General features: G+C 44.0%; 1 protein-coding gene across 4 annotated transcripts in view; it reads right to left on the bottom strand.

Moving 5' to 3' along the window:
• Positions 1 to 365: 365 nt before the first annotated feature.
• Positions 366 to 19,828, bottom strand: part of SESN1 (sestrin 1) — an 84,398-nt gene continuing 64,935 nt past the window's right edge. Inside the window, exons 1-10 of one of the 4 annotated variants that reach the window (XM_074819382.1) lie at positions 17,634 to 17,765; positions 10,049 to 10,114; positions 8,928 to 9,128; positions 7,803 to 7,985; positions 6,331 to 6,573; positions 4,925 to 5,072; positions 3,970 to 4,082; positions 3,528 to 3,718; positions 3,128 to 3,272; positions 366 to 1,483 (exon numbers count right to left, since the gene is read on the bottom strand). In XM_074819382.1, the coding sequence (XP_074675483.1) occupies positions 1,397 to 1,483; positions 3,128 to 3,272; positions 3,528 to 3,718; positions 3,970 to 4,082; positions 4,925 to 5,072; positions 6,331 to 6,573; positions 7,803 to 7,985; positions 8,928 to 9,128; positions 10,049 to 10,114; positions 17,634 to 17,666 (1,410 nt within the window). In that variant the 5' untranslated portion in view covers positions 17,667 to 17,765 and the 3' untranslated portion in view covers positions 366 to 1,396. Of the gene's footprint in view, positions 1,484 to 3,127; positions 3,273 to 3,527; positions 3,719 to 3,969; positions 4,083 to 4,924; positions 5,073 to 6,330; positions 6,574 to 7,802; positions 7,986 to 8,927; positions 9,129 to 9,619; positions 9,893 to 9,915; positions 9,984 to 10,048; positions 10,115 to 17,633; positions 17,766 to 19,828 lie in introns of those variants that run through there. The other 3 variants (XM_074819381.1, XM_074819384.1, XM_074819383.1) reach the window with 3 other exon arrangements.

The following is a 19,828-nucleotide window of genomic DNA, read 5'->3' as shown; positions in this document are numbered from 1 at the left end:
GAGAATCAGGTGCTGCAGCAACTCCACTTGCAGACTGGAAAGACATTTCTTCCTTGTCATTAGGCAGAGCTTAGCTTTAGGATATGCTCTTAGACAGGAAAGTTTCGCTCTGTTTTTGGAACATTAAAAATCCTGTATTTTTAGTTAAGAGGAAGCAGCAGATGCTTCCTGTTAGTCACAATTTTTGACAGTTTATTAATCTTTCTCCCCTAGATCTTTTTAGATAATTTAGCTTCTTGGACTGTAAACTTAAAACTGTTCTCAGAATGTTCTGTAGTGAGAGAAATTTTTAATGGTCTTTGAACCGGTAAGTAAACCCATAAGAACAGAAGCGCAAAGTTAAACCACACAAAAACGCCAAGAGAAAAAGTTGTTACCTTTATTTAAAAAATACCAGTAATACTGACAAATTTAAAAAGCAATTCACACTCATACAAAAGTATTCATGTGTTCTCCAAAACCACTGTATATTAAACATCAGCATTTTAATCATGTTTTGATTTACTAAAAATAGATGGTTTTTAGCCTAGTTATTTAAGCAACTGCAAAAGTCAGTAAGACCAGCGTTGGGCATGTAATACAGTAGGACTGTTTGGCAGTCTAGAACAACATTCCCACACCTTGTCCTAGCTCCTCCTTGGTTCACCCTTGGAAAACAGGACAAGAAGCTACTCGACACATAGTTAGATCTCTAAAAAACTCTGAGGACTCCAGTCCCCTTCTTTCCATAGGAAGACCATTGCACTTTGGAGCTCACCAAATAATGCTCAACATATGTCCTGTAGCATTGTAAGGCTAAACTATTTGAGAAAACTGACTGCTATCTTTCAAATTATCAGTGTGGACAGAAGAGGTTTAGCTCTCATTAAAAAAGAAATCTAAATAACAAGGCTTTTTTGAAACCACACACAATAAAGGCTCAGACAATAGCAGTGCTCACTTTCGCTTTTAGCTTAACTGGAACAGCCTGTGTCTGTTCACTCCACCAGCACAAATAGCAGCATCGAGATTTTCTAAAATTATTCTCATAGGGAAAGCAAATGTCATCAAGTCCCACTTCTTGTCACGCTCCAACTCCCGTAGTATTTGCCTTAACACAAGATCTATATACCTATCATTTGCTATATTGCCACAAGTTCAGAGTGTGTCCCGGGCTGCCTAAAGCCAAAATACCACGAGCAGGCAGCACTTCTGCACAACCCTGTCTTTTCAACTGCCAAGCGTTCACTGCCGAGTGGCAGCAGTGATATTCCAAACACGGAAATAGCTGAAACTAAAGGAGTTATGGCACAATGGGCATCTTAACTTATAGCTACCGTTGGTCCTGAGGCTTCGTATCTTCCTCTGCCATACTGCAGCTGCAGAACATTCCGACGTCGACAGGCAGCCGGAGACATCAGGTCATATAGCGAGTAATAGCTCTCAGAGCATAAAGTAGTTCGGCTTGCATCCGAGCTTCTACCAGAAGCAAATTTACATGCACCTTTGGGAAAGAAAAGAAGTTACACTTTAACGGCATGCTCACAACGATGTACTCCAGTGAAAGGAAGTCTGTGGGGCTGTGGTTTTTGTATTGGTGTCTGCAGTAGCAGCGGGGGAGCGCTTCTCAGCTACCCAGATAATCATTTGTCTCTACAAAGCTTGCTGACGGGGGGGGAAGATGGACCAAACGCTGCTTGCAGGACTGCAGCACAGTGCAGCAGTGGGTCCCAGGCAGGCTCAGAGGGAAGAGGCAGCCGTCCTTTTAGTAGACCCCCTGGTTTAGCTCAAAAAAACCAGACAAGCCTTCAAGCACACAAGCCCTTTTTCAGCAGCAGACTATGCACAGCTTCAAAAATAACTGTTCAAATTTAGCTTAAGTTAATCAATTAAAAGCAAAAGGGTGGTTGGTACCTGCGGAGCAGAGGGAGTTGCTAGCAAAGGAAGAGGTGTTAAGGTCATTTGCCCCTGTGGGACAGAGAGAGAAACACACAGGTAATGATCACCTGAAGAACACAGAGTGGTTCGCTGAGGTGAAGCACAGGAAAAATTGTAACATGCCATAAAACTACTGTCTTTATTGAGGGAGGGGTGTTGAATAGCTACTGGAAGTAAGAATTTGAATTCCCCAGCTCATCTCCTCAATGTCTTTATTTCTTTGAGGATGAGATCAGAACCCATGTCAGGAAGGGGTAAAAAGTTACGCTCTCACTGACAGGAGGTTGGCTGTGACTTTGTTCTGGCATGTAACAGCTGTGTGTGGTTTCAGTCATGTGACTTCCATGAGGATGGATGGTGACTGCATTGAGGGACACAGACATGTATGACCCTTCGATTTTGATGGCTATGCAGATGCAGAGTTTGGGGCTTTAAAGAAGGATTTGTGTGCTTGAAAAACTCATCTCTATCAGTTAGTCTAACCAAAACAAACACATGTAGTATTTTACTTGAACACCTTAAATCACTGTAGTTATAGTACCCTCATTATAACTGGGTGACTATTTTCACAAGGAGTTTAGCAAGAAATGATAGGACCACTGATTAAGGCACATTTATGTTTCAGCAGTGTATCAGCATTCATTTTAAGCGAGGCCTAGAAATATTTTTCCAAAGAAGAACTGGAGGATGTGAACTTGGAGTAGACATCCAAGAGGCAACAGCAAGAAATATTACTGGGAGGTACAATTCAGACTATAACACAGCAGCAGGACCTTAGGCTTTAACAAGAGCAACTGCTTTGGGGCCATTTGCACTGAAAACGACCGTAGGACTGCGAAGACGCTGGCCAGCAAGCGAGCTCCTCTGGATCTCGCACCACTTCCCTGCGGCGCTGGGCCACAGGCAGCACCAGCCGACAGCGGAGCAGAAGGCTGCAGTGGAGGTGAAGCTGTCCCGGCTACGTGTCCAAGCTCCCCGTGCAGTTCAGAGCTCGCACAGGCCGGAGCAGCTGTTAGCTAGCAACCATGCAGTAGGAAATGCAAAATTATTTCAGCCTGGGAAGCGCTATACCACCTCCTAGTGAATTCACTGAATGTGAGCAGTATCCCAGGAACGTCAGGTAAAGCTTCAAGGCTAGCGGGTAGCTGCGGCTGTTAGCGCGGCAAACGGAGCTACGGCCCATGGCCCTCAGAGCACGTGCGAACTGTACCTTCTCAGAGTGTTCAAACTGCCTCCAGAAGCTATCATACATTCTTTTTGTGGTCTTTTCAGGAGTGCAAACCACAGTCTTGATATAAACTTTAAAGCTGCGGTCCAACAACTGATTAATTTCACCATAATCATAATCATCGTATCTGTTCAGAATTGAAAGAAAAACACTTTCATTTTCAAGAACCAGTTATTTCACTTTCATTGTTTCTAAGCTCATATGGCAAAATAAATTAGTGTGTAATTTGTACCACTACTGGCCCTCCTCCATAAACAAAAATGTTTAATAATACATGCATGTTGCTTAACAAATAGCTTTCCTTCAATCTGAGAAAGGAGAAAAAAAAAGAAGCCAACGCTAATAAGCCTGATGCGTTTAGAACAAAAGTAGCAGAACTGACCTTATTCCAAACATACAATGAATATAGTTCCAAATAGCTCGTCTTAGCATTGAGGTATCCACATCTTTGTGCATGGCCATTGTGTTGTAAGTCAGATTATAAGCAATATGAAACTTCTCATCAAGTAGTTGTCCCACATCTGGGTAAAGACGATTAACCAAGGAATAACCGTGGTCTTCCCAGGAATAATCCTTAAAATAAAAATACAGAATGGAGCACTTCAGAAATGAACTTGTGAAGACCTAGTGCTTTAATGTAATTTCTCTCGGGGCAGATAATCCAGAGGGGGAAGGGTGGCAGGGTGGGGGCTGATCATTTGCTTGCTTTAAGCCTTCTCATCCGTGGGGCAGTAAGTTACAGCACAGCAATTTCCAGGTTTGGTATTTGGCACAACAAACCAACTGCACACTAAACCTCCTGATAGCAGCCCTGTCCTCGTTACCTGAACACGAAAGGTGGGCACATGCATTCCATGTCTGGAGAAGTCTTTGTAACCATAGCTGGTATCCTCAAAGTGACGAGACACGTCTCTTGTTGGTGCCGATTCTTCATCTTCTGTTAATTTCAAACAGAATTTCACACAATTTCAGTAAGAACAAATTGAAAGTGTACTAGCAGAACTCTTGCAGAAGAATGGGAGTCCCTGAGCTTTTTAAATAAAGACACAGTTTCACTGGACTACCAGTGAATGCATTTAAATTCTTTGATGCAGTTGAGTGTGACTGCAACTATGCTTTTGAGGCAACTCCATGAAAAACACTCAGATTCTTTCTTATAGATGAACATCTCTTTCTCCCTTTGTGTCCTAGTCTTCACCCTGTCTCATCAGTCTAGGGGACACTTTGCTCCTAACTCAAGGGGGTCTGTAAAAATGTCAAGGGAAAATTGTTTTGGAACAGAGCTTATTAAAAAGAGAGACCTCTAAGACTTCCATGCCAAGTTTATTTTAGAGGAAACTGTTGAAAAGCCCACTTCAACCCCAAACTTGTAACAGGTTAAGTACTGTCTCTCAGTCATCTGAAAACTAATGTTTCATACACTTGAATAGCTAAGTGTGTTAAGGACTTCTTTTAGCAACATCTTGTGAGATGCTTAAATCTCTTGTGAAATGTTTGAATCTCTTAAGAGGGAGATTCCATTTCTGTTGGAAATTTGTATTAAACATAATACAGGTCAGTGAGCGTTACGGTGTGTTTGAGAGAAGCCACAAATCTCGGCCCTACTTTGCTTTTAAGTGTGGCTGGAAGAAAACAAGGCACCCCTAATCTTGATCCCTTCATAGAAACGTTTTTTTGAGACATCTAATAACACTTTTTTTCCTTTAGAGATAGTAAGCATTTCTTCAAGTGATTTGGAAAAGTCTAAATAAATATATATACACACTACATCTGTTCTACCTGAAGAACACACGAACATGCTTTCTCTCTTCTCTCTTTCAAAACGTGTAGCCATCTCTTCTTGGCTGGCTTCTTCTTCATCTCTGCACTCCTGTAGCTGCTTCATTTTCTCCATAAGAGCTTCAACTTCACAGACAGACTCTGTAGACTTGAAAAGGAGAGAAAAACATTTCATTTCCATATAACAAGAACTGACAATGATGGCAGAAATCAAGCCAGAAAATTTAAACGCAACTTATGTCCTTCATTTACATCTTTAAACACTGATTTTTCGAGCAAAACAGTTCTTGAAAGAAATTTGTACTGACCCAACGGTTCACATTTAGTCACCATCTTCTCTCAGTTAGATCCCTGGTATTTGTAGCATATTTTAAGAATCACAGCTTTTTGGAACAAGTGGTTCTCACACTAAAATTAAAGTAATTTCTCTTTCTTACTTTAAACGTTTAACAACTGAAAAACAAGGAGATGTAACAGAAATTCTGATAGAGGAAGTAACCACAATTTACTACCCAACTGTATTTTTCCCCTTCTCTGCTCAGAAGAAACATATTGAAGGAAAAAGGAAGAGTGAATGTAAATGCATATTTAATGAAGCCTCAAAGGAAAGCTAGTGCAAGATAATCTTATTTCACAGGAGCTGTTTTAACACCACAACACACTATTAATTCAATATCTGGTCTTGTAAAAATCCATGAGCGCAAATCAAAATAAATTTATCTTCAATTTATACAGTTTTGCCCCCTTCCTCTCTGCCTTTTGCAGTTTGCTCCTTCAGAGAGCCAGCAAGCTTCATCAAGCAAAATTTAAAAGCCACCCACACCATTGCTGTAAAGTCTCACAGGCAAGGAACCTCCACTGAAACTACCCCGTTATCACTATTCTTAAACCAGCACTTAGTCCACATCATGCTTTTCACTAAGTGGAACCAAGCACAGATCAGTGAGCAGAACCACTGCAGGCAGAAAACACTGTTTTGGAGGCAGAGTCAGAAAACTGTGAATGATCTGTTGTGTGACGTATCACAAACAACTCAAGGCAACAAAGTCAAAGACTGGAATCAAAGGACAAGCCAATTTTCCATTGCACCCATGAAAAAAAGCACTCCTGGCCACTGCTGCTCAGGGCATGTATCATGAACTAGATGAGGCCAGGAGTTATCTCAGTTTGCCTGTAGGACAAGAGATCAAAAAAATAGACAACTGAGAGACAGTATCTTTGTCTCTCCCTTTGGTAGCTTCCCCCAGCTTACCAGTGTCATTTCAGCTTCTCCTAAATGTGTTTTTTCGACTGGTTAGGCTCATCAATCCCACTCTCACTGAATGAATAGAGATGAGCACCCTCGATGTATTAAGTTTACAAAGAAACTACTACTATTGGAAGAGATTGTTTGTTCAGATACTTACTGGAATACTTCCAGTTGGGCTGGCATGAATTTCATCCACCCCGTGGTAACCATTTGTAATATCACATATGCAGTAGTTGCTGACGGAAGGGGGCCTGAAGGTGTGACCCCCTTCACAGTCGATCTCCGGGCTGATGCCACAACCAAACGTGAAAGAAGCAAGGGAGTGGTAGTGTGTAAGGAGAACGACCGCGTGGATCAGCTCTGCCAGGGACCAGCTGTTCTCTTCAGTCTTCAAAAGTTGCTTTCAAAATAATGCAAGACAAAAGTATTAACTTTAAAGCCATTCAAATTATCCCACCTTAACGTAGTTTATCAACACATTCCGTTACCAGATAAAATGATTTTTCCAACATCCACAACTGCTTCCTAACTCTCTGCTGCCATTAGCGTGCTCAGTGTCCTGTACCCAGGTGACCTGCCGGCCACAGACTCGTGTGGTTAAGCCACACAGGAGACGACTTCTCTCCCCTCTCTGGCCCTCAGCTACTGAATTCGGTGGGGTTTCTATTTTGCACCATATGGTTTGTATCGAGGCCAGACCAACTTGCATTGAAATCTCACACCTCACAACCACAACAGTCACATGTTTCTTCAACTGGTCTTTACAGCCTCAGAAAACTCCGGCAACTCCTTGCGGATCAGCTGTGTAAAAACCTAGCATGGGGGCTGGGCTCCCTCCATCTTGTCCCTGTGGGTGGAATGCTCTGCATTTGAGAAGAAGCTTCAAACCCCAACTTCCCCTTCGGGCAGGAAAGTGTGGGAGGTTTGGGGCCTTCTGGCAGAGCGTGCGCCCTCCCCCACAGCCCAGCGTCCTGCCTCCCAGCAGGACCTGCCGCCGCCTCTCCACCTTGCAGGCAGCACCCACAAAGTCCCAGCACCCACTTCCTCCTTGCTAAGGGTAAAGAGGAGAGCAGCGGGGTTGCTCCAGCAGCCACTGCCTGGCCTGGGGCAGACATGGCCCTGCCATGAGAGCTGCCCGCGCTGCACATCGGTGCTGCAGTGCTGGCTGGCTTTTGCCACCACCGCTCCCCTGGGCTGTTCATCCAGCCTGCTCCCTCCAACTCAGCCTGAAAACTAAGCATGTGAACCAGCAGCAATTGAGACAAAAATGTGGTGATTGGTGTTCTGCCTGCAGCATCTCCGAAACGCTCGGGGTTCTGGCTACCCAAAGCACACAATTTAAGGAAGCGCACATCTGAGCACATCGTCATTGCACCAGCAGAATTCTGACACGACAACTCTGAAACACGAGTTGTAAGTTAAATTTGTTAGCCATTTAAGACCAGTTTTGATCCTGTTAGTTTTACAAGGACACAAATGATATTGCATCATGCAGCATCACAGCGATATAACACTGAAATGAAAGTAACACAGAACAGCTTTCACCCTGTCTGGTTCCTAACCCTAAGAATCCGTGATTGCGTTACTGAAAAATAAGGGTACATTCACATTACTCCGTGAAAGATTTACCTCGATATGTTCCTTGGTGATAAGCCAGGGTCGGTGAGCCAACATTTTGTTCAGTTCTCCTAAATTCTGCAGTTTTTGAGGTGCATTTTCCAGACCATTCAACCATTTAGGGTCCCCACCGACATGAAGGAAGTCATTCACATGGAGGTTAACAAGGTAAGAGCACTGATGGCGCGCTGCAGCCTAGGAAGCAAAACACAGTTGTGATACAGAAAACAATTACAGTAAGTTAGTGCTTTATGACAAATACCCTAAGCCATCATTTCCTCAAAATATTCAAGAATAAGACTTCCAGTGATCAAAGGGTGAAGTAACAAAAATTGAGATTAACGCATCAGCCTGTTTTGATTATTGGTCTCACAACATAAACACTCCTCATTCATCCATGCTGGCTACGGGTGCAACATGCCTGTATCCAGGGAGAAGTACAGGCACAGATTTATTGTATGGCCTGAAGCAAGTAATCCACACTGCACAGTATTCTCCAGTGGGGAAAAAGCAAGGCTACCTCTAGGTGAATCTTTACCAGCAAAACCAAAAGTAGGTGTCAGAATGCATATAGCATGGGAGACTAAGGGCAGCTTTTCAGCAAAGAACAGACCCAGTATCATTTATTCAAACAGTAATACTTTCCCCATCAAATTAAGACACGGCCCAAAACTTTAATTCAACTTCAGCAAGCAAAGATCATTGACCTGGATTGGAAATTATGAAATCAACCACTTCTGGCAGAAAACTTGCTTAGAATTTAGAGATTCAGAAATGGATGATGGGACGGACTATTGAGTTAGAGGGAGGTGAATTCGACAGAACACACACACACAGAAACAAGCTTTCCTGAAGAACAGTTTCTGAGATACTAAGGAAACCAAAAATAAACAATTGTCTTATTTTTACAGCAGATTTTTCCCCCCTCTTTCTCACAGTCCTACTGAAACTATGAACATAAAGTATTGGTCTTATGAAACCACACACAAACAAACCTACACTGCTTCTCCCCTTAGCTCCCGATGAAATGCCTTTCCAACTAGAAACTGCAAAACACAGTAACAACTGCTATTAAACAAGACCAGAGATTGTTGCCAAAGTGGCTGTTTCTGCTCGCTGCTTTATGATCCAGCATACCATTATGCCGATGTAGTGTCGGTAATGAAGTGGGAGTGGACCATCCATTTGCAGGAGATAGTGCTGAGTTTTTAGAAAGCTTTCAAGATACTGTGGGTGGAAAACCATCACCAAGGTAACATTGTCCAGTCGGCCCAGCGTAGCGAAAGAATCTGCAAACAGCGTGTGCATCATGGCGTCTTCGTTTCCCACTTGAATCGTCTGATAGAACAGAAAGAGTAAGTAGCAAGATTGTCTAAAAACTACCAATAGAAGAGTAAATAAATATATTACCGCAGCAGCCAGAGGCCCCGGTGGAAGGAATTACATTATAAATCTATTAATGGCATTAAATCAGTGCACATAAGGCAGGGCACATAAAATCCCTTTAATACCTCTCATTTAGGAGATCACAAGCGGTTGTATCAGCAAAAGGAGATTTTTGGCTTTACGCTTTCTCTTGTACAACACCGACTTCTTATTTTTAAGTGTCTCACCCTCATTTTTTTGAATGCCCCAAATTGATCTTAGTTTATTATAACAACAAAAAGCTAGTTGAATAATCATCTTTACTAAGGAAAAAAAGAGGGAAAGAAGTAAAAAGCTAGCTAAGATGATGAGAAAAATAAAAGGAAATTGAAACTTAAGGCTCTAAAATTCCTAGAAAACCACAGGCCTATTACTAACTTTTCCTCTGCTCCAAATTCTCTTACCAGATGACCAGGAGAGAAGCACCAGAAATGCTCAGCCACAGCACTCTGAAGCTTCTCGGATTATTCCAAATGGTAGAGGCAGCTCAAGAAAAAGCAGCCCCAGAGCAGGGGGGCAGGTGCCTTGTGGACCAGTCGGAAATTACATCCGGATGTTCACAAGGAAACAGACGCTCTTAAAGAAAACAGTATTGTGTTTCTCTTATGCTAGATAGCAGTACAGGAGGGGTCATAACTATTCCAAAGCTCCCCAGGGCTCCTGCTGCTTCTGTACACTAGAACTGCAGCCAAAGTCTCACCGGGACTGAATGTGATCGCGACTGAAAATGTTCTGCCGCTCAGCAGCTGTCCTGAAACCAAATGTGGGTTACTTCTAAACTGGTGTTCCTTAAAAGCATAGAGTTCACTGTGTACTTGAAAACACTACCACACCTCCTTCTCGGGGATGAATCTGCTTGGTCCGTGTCCCAGTGGTCTAGGAATTCTTATTCCAAGTTCCTAGAAAAGAAAATTACACCATCTCAGCATTTAGTTATAAACAGCTTTTTAGCTGTGGTTGCAAGAAAGAAAAGAGTTCTCTATTCAGAGCTGGGCTTATTTGGGTACTCATGGTACTCTCACATGAGTACTTTTACTAGTACCATTTGTACAAATGCAAATCATTTTATACAAGTGCTTTATAATTAGCCACACTTGTTTACAGTGTACTGCCCCACTCCAGCAACAAAAAGTTCCACAACAAAGGCCCTGCCAACCGAAGAAAACACACACAAATTTATATGCACACGCACACTACAACCTGGTTCACAGAAAATTCTGCATAAAGCATATTTTGGCAGGGTGTCCAGGACAAGGAGTTCAGTACATAGCCGGCTGCTGTGTGGTTATGCCACTGATACAAAACGAGACTGATGTGTGTGTGTGTGTACATCCGCAGTACGCCAGCACATAACACTGTGCATCTGTCAGGAAATGAAACAGCTGTAACCCTAATCAGATTTCTTTTTCCCAACCTCAAAGAGCTCTTAAACTGCTGAAAGTACCTGATCTACATTTGCGTCTGCTTTCTTTTCAAGATAGGATAAAAAGCTATTCACACTGGGAGGGAGGAAGGGAATTTTGCTCAATCAGAGCAGCAGGAGCCACATCCTTGCACACACCTCTGCAGACATGCTGCCTTGCAGGTAAGGGAGGCTGCATACTCCTCCAGCAGTTCCCTACTTGCCCTCTCCCTCAGCTCGATGAAGCTTTCTGCCAGGCCTATGGCACCCCGGGGCCCTTTGTGCAGCCAAGGAGCAAACTGCATAAAAGACTTTGGTGCATTTGTGTCCTGCCCGCTAAACCATTCCCTTTGGAAGGGTGGGAGCCATGGGTTCAAGGGCAGCTTCTACATTTAGCATGCAGCAGCCCTCAGAGAAGGCACAGCAGGGGCCATGGGGAAGGTACCAAAGCAGGACACCGCCTCGCCTCACACATTCACATGTGCCCACTTCCCCATCGCTACAGAGGCTCACTCCATGTGCACAGCACTCCCTGCAAAACAGCTCTCCCGAGGGGATTACTCCCCAGCCTTCCCCAGGAAAGGTGTGAGCCCTGCCACCCGAAGCAGCTCCCAACCGGGCAGCTGATGGCACCATGCCCTTACAGATGGGGGGAGGCCTGGGATTAAAGCTGGGGATGGAGCTGAGTGCTAAACGCTGGGCTGTATATCAACTAATGGTCCGGGCTCCTTCTCCCCTGGTCATCTTTTAAAACACATCCATTGCCTCTGTTCCATAGCCCAAACCACTATTTTCTAATGATACCAACCCCACCTGGGTTCTCAACTGGGTTTAGATGAATAAATACCATGCACTGAGCCAGGTCAAGCCACACAGAGCAGAGGGGCACCTTCAGCTGTTTTAAGCCTCATGAGCAAATGAAGCCCCTAAAAGCTGCCTGCCCAGCGCAGTTTTTAAACTTTGCTACATTTTCCCCACATAGCTAAAGGCTGTTATAAACGAGCACTACTGGTCACACTCACTATTGCACTTTTTCTGTCTTTAGCTGAGGTTTCTATTTGCACAAGTTCACTGTACAAGAAGCAATTTTATTAATCAGTTACCGTTCCCTGAACTTTCCCCTAAGATTAGAAACCAGTTCAGAGAGCCGGAAACAATCAGCGCAGGTTTAAGTCAGAACTACCAAAGCCCATCAGACTCTTGACAGCTTCCGTAAATTCTAAGTCAGATGCCTTCATTTCTGAAGTCTGATTTGGATAAAGCAAGATCAAAGGGCAGCTCTTACTACCAGTCTTTTCACATTTTCCCTGGGACAGTAGAGTATGTGATGTAGCTTTTTCCTGCTGAGGGTCACAACATTCACGAATTTTGCCTGTCAGCCAAGTCTAGCGGTGTCTCTTGTAGGATGGAATTTCTATCTTAAAAACACCCTCTCTCCTCAAAGCTCTAGCACAGGTTCTTATCTCAGCTACAACTACACTAGCAAATTAGAGAAACATCTTACACCTAAATGACAGCAAGGGAAAAAAGTCTGTACGCATCATTTAACTTAGCAGATGTCTGCCGTTGTCTCAAGTACTCCAAGAGAAATACCTTGAAGTTTAATTCTTGAACAACTATGTTTCAGTCTTCCCCTTTCCCAGAACAGTTACAGGAAGAAAACCCCCCCCCCCAAGATTTAAGAACCTGAGATCAGCAGGCTGATAATATATTTTGCCTCACAATCTAAAACACATCAGTATCAATACACTCCACATTTTTTTAAAGCATACAGAGGTCAAACTGCTATGATGACACTGCATGTAACAGATTACATTACTTAAGTAAACAAACCCTCTCTGCAAAGCAACTTAAGAGTTTTTTGGAGGATTGAGTAAATTGCTTTGTTTTCCCTCAGGAGAGAAAGCATCCCCCCCATAATCATGGCACCAGCCTAGTACTTGCAAAGCCTGCGTTCCAGTCTCTGTTCTGACAGAGATGTTGCAAAGCATTTGTGAAGATAAGCCTCAGTTTCCCATTTGCAAAATAGGGGTAAATATGTTTCTTCCAGAAGGTGCTGAGAACAGAGATAAGGTTGTTGCCTTAAGGTGCATGGTTACCACAGTCATGAGAGTTGTATAAATTCTGACCCATTAGAAATCTTCTGAAAATTGTTATTCTTCAGTTATGAGCCATGGCAGACATTTTAAAAACTGGTTTTCTCTCTTTTACAGAAGCAGCATTTAATCAAGTTCTCCTAGTACTTGAGAAATAGCAGGCATCTCTGGGTGCTCCCAGTATCCCAACATTTCAAATACTATAGAGACAACACAGTAATAATTTTCAAAACAGTCCTAGAGTATCTTTCCTTTGTTTTGAATGTATTTCTATGCTCCATGACGCCCTTCACTAAGCTTCCATCTTCCAAATACACTCAAGGAGCACAGCTCTCCAGCTTTCCTCTCAAAGGCAAGACCTGCATCCTGACTAGCCACACCACCAGGTCTCTCTCCTGCATCTTCCTCCTAAAGCAGCACCTCACCTGGAGCAGTGACAAGCACGGTGAAGCAGCCAGGGCTAGGACAAGCAGCAGTTGCAAGCAACCATATTGATTTTGGTTATTACAAAAGTATAAGCAACTTTCATGTGATTCCAGACCACCGACTTGCACACCAGTGACCTACTTAGTGCCGTATTTTCTGCATCAAACTTCTCCCAGCTTCTTTCCTCCTATTTGTTAACCTTGCCACACCACTTCCATTCAGTCTAGAAACTCTGCAGCTGAATACAGCTCCAAGCTCAGCAGAAAGCCAACCACAACTGAGGCTTTAGGTGCAAATAATACATCATCATCATCATAATAATGCATCAGAGGCACTCCATCTTCAAAGCCAGAACATAAAACTCAGACAGCTGCAAAGCTGAGCACCAAGGGTGAAACAGATTTCACCTTCAACACCCAGAAGCTCACAGCTAATGGAGGGAGGTGGGCCTTGCCAGGTGGCAACCCACTCCCCCCTGCTCACCTTCCAGATATACCTTGACAGAGAAGCAAGACTTTAGCCACAGAAAGGCTGTTATCGCTATTCTGGCAGAGATGACCTCAGAAATCACAGAAAAGCCTCCTCTTTCCCCTTAGATCATGTAACTTGTATTTCTGTACAGATGCTATTATTATTTCCATGGGAACTACGTTCACGAGATACCTACCATTTCTGAGTCTACATTCTCTCATCACTGCCATATCTGAACACCTCATCTCATGTATTTAATTCATGCCACATTCCTGTGAGGTAGGGCAAGTGTATTTTCTCCTGTTTAGGAAGAAACCTGAGAAACAGAAAAGCTACATGTCTAACAGAGGCTGCTAGAGAAGACTGGTGGCTTGAGCTGAGATCTCTCAAGTCACAGGCTGATGGCCTAACCTGATGTGCCTTTTCAGAGACCTCTCAGCCAGGAAATACATTTTATGCAAATGTACAGCAAGAAACAGCTCTTCAGAGCTGAGACAGAAGAGATAATGAGACAAGTCTGCAAACTTAATTATATACTTCCCAGTTAGCGTTCTCTCTCACCAGCCTGGCCCACTTAGTACATCCAACTCCACAATGACAACCAGACCAAAAGTCTGTATTGCATGCACATATATGCTCAGAGGAGGCCACTCTAAAATCGCAGACATGTATCAGCTCACTCTACTTATGGCTTTTCTGTATCTTAAGACTCTGTCAGTCAAGTCCACTTTTAGGTGACTTTAAGTGACTTGACAAAACCAGCATTCCTATCAAATTTAAGTAAAAGCTTGAGAGGGAAAATTGAACTGCAAATGCTTAAAGAAATTTTAAATACTTAAAGTACAACACGCATCACCTCTGCTAGTAAGAGGACATCATCTGCTTTGGTTCTGAACCTCTTTAAAATGTAAGTGAAGAAAAAGGTCACTTCTAAACAGACAACCAAGATCAGAAATTGTATCTAGAAATACTAAAGCAGAGTTAAGTTACAAGCAGAGACGCAGGGCCTCTAGAACAGGAACAGCTACCTAACTTTAGCTACAGCTCTTGCTCCATAGTGTGCCTCAAATAATTTTTTCAGACCCCTGTTCCTCCCCCACTACTCGCTCCTGGCAGCTGGAGCTCTGCCTCTTATCACAAAACCTCTCCCAAAACTCAGTTATCACTTTGTCAGATGAGTATGGGGACTCTTACCAAACTGCTAATTTTCAGTCATTTAGGATTCATGAGCTGAGCACTAGCTCTGAACCACAATCTTCAGACTGCTTCCCTGGTGTTAGCACAGTGAGTCATTTTGCTCCCCTCAAGTACAGTCAGTACCAATATCAAATGTTACACCTCCCAGGGGGACTTATTTACATACTTAGTTAAGCCTCCTCTAAATGGCAAAAAGAACATTTTATCATAGACAAGCCACAGGCAAAGTGAAAATATCGATTTACTTCAAAACTACATTTGAACTTACATCTTCATCTGAATCATCTGTGTCCTGATTAAGCACTAAATGCTGCTACATTCTAACAAAATTATATGAAAATCACATACAGTAATGCGCTAGAAAACAATCTAAAGGAAGGAACCTGAGAAGGGAAATGAGTTTGAGGTGACCTTTTCTTGGAGGTAACATTTTCCTAGATAACCAGTGATCATTTTACATAATCTTAACTGCATTCCTACCCAAGCTTATGGCTAAGAAAGGCACCATGAGCCTGCAACACAATCTCCTAGTAAACTCTGCAACACAATCTCCTAGTAGAATTCACCCCCCGTCATGCGCTAGTGCTGAAAATTCAGCTTAGTATACTATGGAATGCATTTGAAGCTGACATTAAAAATACCCATTTAGAGCTTTATATGCTTATAGGATAAAATGTCCCAAAGCATCTAAGTGTCCAAGAAGCTCACGCTGCATTTCCAAGGGGCACTTTGGCACTTACTAAGAGGTCTGGTGGTACTGCTGCTGCTTCATTCACTGTGTCTGGTTCCTACTTCCCCTTTAAAGGTCACCGACAGCAAAACCTCACTGGTGGTGACACTGACAGGCTTCGAATTTGGAGTTTCCTTGTTTAGGATCTTAACGACAATGACTGGCACAACTGGCCTCACAGGACAAGTTTTTATCACCACACTGATACGTACACAGCTTAGAAGTCATATTTTCAGTTCTGCTAAATGCAGTAGCTACTGTAGTTTCCTTATCAGATGGGTAGCTTTAGAAATGAAGGGATTAAGAAACAAAGACTAGTGATTAAATAAGATTCTCTTCCTACAAACATTAAAAAAAAAAAAATTCCTACAAATCCTACACCAGCAGAACTGGCAGTTTTTCCTATTTTATTAATTTACCTAACCCAGAAGTAGCTGCAATTGTTGTGGTTTTCTCAAACAAACCATGATTCAGGTTAAAATGACAGAAAAATTATCTCAGAAACGCTCATGTACATTTTTGCACTGGTTCCATTTTCTGGGTATCTCAGACTGTCATTCAACTGAAGCACTAGACATGTCTGCACTTGCATGGATTTGAGGAAGTGAGAACAAGTACTCCCCCTCTGCTACAAAGCACTTTGTTCCACAGACCTACTACTCTTCATTGGAATTAAAGCACAGCAAACGTTGAACTGTTTCTATTTCATAGAGAATACATTATTATTATATGAATTTAAATACTTAAATATCGGTAAGTGTACTTTCTCTGAATGTCTCAAAGTCCTTTGAAATATCTGATTTTAAAAACATCCCCAACTAGTTTATGTGACTTGATTCAAGACAGAAATCAAGGCAAGGTAGTGTGTGCCCAAGGTCACACACTCTGTTCACAACGGCAGGAATAAAAGCAAAGCCCAGACTTCTCAGCCTCAAACTCTAACACCTCTTCTCTGGTCATCTTCTAGGACAGAGCAGTAAAAGCAGGTCCAACTGGAGTAGTCTCAAGACACCTAAGTACCTATTCTTCTTCAGCAGTAATAGATCTTCCTGAAGTGGTTTTGTGACACAACTGCCTAGAGACCACAACCCAATTTACTTTTGATATGAGCTCACTGAAACCAAGAGGCTGATTTTCAAGCATTAGTGCCTAGCTCTTCTATATGCCAATTCTGTAATGTATATAATGAAACAAAAGTATTAAAGGGCAAAGGACTTGGAAGGAATGTCTGCGATTTCCATGCTGTAAGCACTGTTTAAACACCAATAAATCAGTGACACTGAAGGAAACAAGTTCAAACGTGACGGTTACAGTTTGCATTATGTAGACTGTACTGCTGGATTATGTCAAAGCAAAGCAATTTGTATCCAAGAGGTACCAGAAAAATACAAAATAGTTTCAGTGGCAACCCTGCAGCACTTTGAGGATTTAACAATTTCATTTAAAACAAAAATCTTAACGTGGTGACACTAAGAAACTTACAAAAGAGATCCAAAGCAGTGTTTTAATTCCTGTCCAAAACAATGCTATTGACTTGCATTTGTTTACAATTACAGCAAGCTCTCCTCTGTCAGAAACACAAGACCAGCCTCACTGTTTCAAAAGGATAATCCAAGTCCGTGCAAGAACGAAAGAAACACCGGGCAATTCCGAAGCAAAAAACTACCTGGATGAGCCTAAAAACCCAGCAGAGACACCTCCCCACCACACACAAGCGGTCCGCAGCCCTTCTGGGACCAGGTGGCAGTGGGGAGGCTCACGACAGCGTCTGCACTGTCACCGTGGGCAGTCGCTGGGTATCCCGTAGAAGGGAGCCAGACAGGACCTGCAAATCCCCGCTTAACCCTCCGGCAGCTCTGAACAACATCTTTAGGGGTCGAGCGAGGAGCCCGCGAGGCAGCACCGCTCCCGCTTGCCCGGCCCCGCAGCTGAGCCGGGACACGCTCGGCGCAGAGGGGCCGCCCGGGCCCCCGCCCCACCTTCGGCAGGGATTTCTCCCTGGGGATGCGCCGGGCGAGCAAGACCAACGGCCCTGGGGAGGCTCAGCCCTGCGGGGGCACCCCCTCGGCCCCAGCCCCTCGCCACCCGCGGGGTACCTGGTGCCGGGGGCCCGGTCTCGCCACCCTCATGCCAGCGCCGCGGGGCCGGGGCCGGCTGCGCTCCCCTCACCGCCCCGCCGCCGCTCTGCCGCACCGCCCAGCGCCGCCGGGGCGGGCCCTCCCCGCGGCCCGGCCTCCTCCCTCACGGCCTCTCCCTCCCTCCCTCCCGCCCCGCGGGCGGAGCGCTGCCCTCCCGGGCGGAGCGGCGGCCGGGGGACAGCTGCTCGCCGCCTCTCCCCGGTGCCTGCCAGCCCCCGGGAATGCCAATAAATGCGTCCCGGACAGGGGAACAAGAGGCAGCAGCTGCTGCCGCGGGGGAAGCCCCGGCCCGGAGCCGCCCCAGAGCCCCCCAGTCCAGCCCGCCCCCCCCCCTCCTCCGTGCTGCCGCCGGCCCGGCGGAGGCGCAAGGGCGCCCCCTCTCCCCGCGGTCTCCCCTGCTCCACTCTCCTCCCCGGCCGGGAGAAGCTCTTTGGACAACACCTTTTCTTCCTCTCTCCTCTTCCTTATGCAAGAGTTTCTACCTTCTCTTTAAGCAACAAAGTAATTATGGCTTTTAAACTGAGAAATCGCAGGAGGTTAACATTTTGTAGATATTTGTGTGGCTAAGTATGCTGCTGCAGAAATTTGGCCTCCTGCCTATTCCCAAGATCATAACAGTCCCGGGCAAACATATGTTTTGCAATCACATCAGCAAAACACTCAGCCTTTGTTTGCAGCAGGCTGTACTTCTCCTCGACCCCCCAGGGCTGTAAACTCTGCCAGATGCCTTACATCTCCCACCTCTTTTGGTTTGGGATTTCATGGCATCAATTATTTCAAGAGAAGCAAGTCCCTGAGCTGGCCCACTTTTTTTTTTTTTTTTTTGTCTTCCACAGCAATCTAAGATTTAGAAAGCTAAATTCTGTTAGATCATTTTCTTTCAAATATTTTTCATGAAAATAAAAATATGACAGACCCCAAGAGGAGAACTTCTATTGCGGTTTTGATGGGAGGAGGCCAGGAGAGCTCTGAACCCCTGAACATACTCATCTGGGGGATGAAGGCTGCCTACAATGCAGGCTGCTTGTTTTGAGCCCTACCAAGCTATCTAACAACCAAGCAGGGAAATTCCATGACACTGAACTTTACACTTCTGTTAAATGTAAAACTGAACACTAAAAAACTGTTCACAGGCTGTTCCTGTTATGGGTGTCCGAATCTTGCAGCAAAATGCAGAAAACACTGAGGGCAGTGCTGTCAGGGAAACGTGGCAACATGTCTCATGGCAGCAGTTCTGCACATTTCTAATACTGAAGTTTTAAAGGCTTCCTTTCCTCTCCACTTTCCAAATACCACCACCTCTCTGGGCTATGCAATTAACTCTGGAGAGCCAAGGGATACTCTGCTTCTGAAGGCTTAGCAACAGTTATAAGCTTAAATTACCCAGTGATGCCCAGGTACCACAGCCCCTTACTTGGGGCCTTGGCTTTAAGCTCTAAGTTTCTCCAGAAGAAATGAAGTGTGCTTTGTACCTACTTGCACTTCATAAAATGCTCAACAGAAGCATGGAAAAAGACGACAAATGTAATACTGGCAAGGAAGGTTGCATTTTGTGAGCTAATAAAATAAACTAATGAAGAACACTCTTTAATTCCCACTGGCTACTTCCTTACTTCAGGCCAAAACATAAGAGAAAGAGAAGGAATGGGCTTCACTTTCAACACGGGCAAAGGAAGAGCTTGTGCTCAGAAAAACTGTTGAAAAAGAGTAATTACCTGAAAGCTGAAATGCAAGAAGATGCCTCGCCATAAGAAGTCTTCCTGGATGTCAGATGAAAGGTGAATTCCATGAATTTGTTAACACCCTTGGAAGAAAAAAAAAAAAAATACCAAAACAAAAAAGAGCCAACACTCCCTCAGTTCCCTGAAGTGTTTTTCCCCCACTGTGGTCAATTGCCCTGCCTGGATATTTGTGAGGAAGCCTGTTTATGTTAACACTTGTTCCTATACAAAGAGCCTTGGCAGATACAGATTTTTCTCTGACATCGTCCAAGGGAAATTCTCTCTCATTAAACAACTGACTCAACTAGCAGAAGGTAGCAAATTATACCACGTTCTTTGCTTTCTGTATCAGGATAGATGAAGGCAGTGACAGCATGTCAGAAAAAGCATGTACAAAGGGGAAGAGGAAGTTGCACAGCTGAAGCAAACAAG

This window comes from Strix aluco, chromosome 3, assembly GCF_031877795.1.
Source record: "Strix aluco isolate bStrAlu1 chromosome 3, bStrAlu1.hap1, whole genome shotgun sequence".
Lineage (NCBI taxonomy): Eukaryota > Metazoa > Chordata > Aves > Strigiformes > Strigidae > Strix > Strix aluco.
Note: the sequence above shows the minus strand (reverse complement) of the source record. Positions and strands in the feature narration are given on the sequence as shown.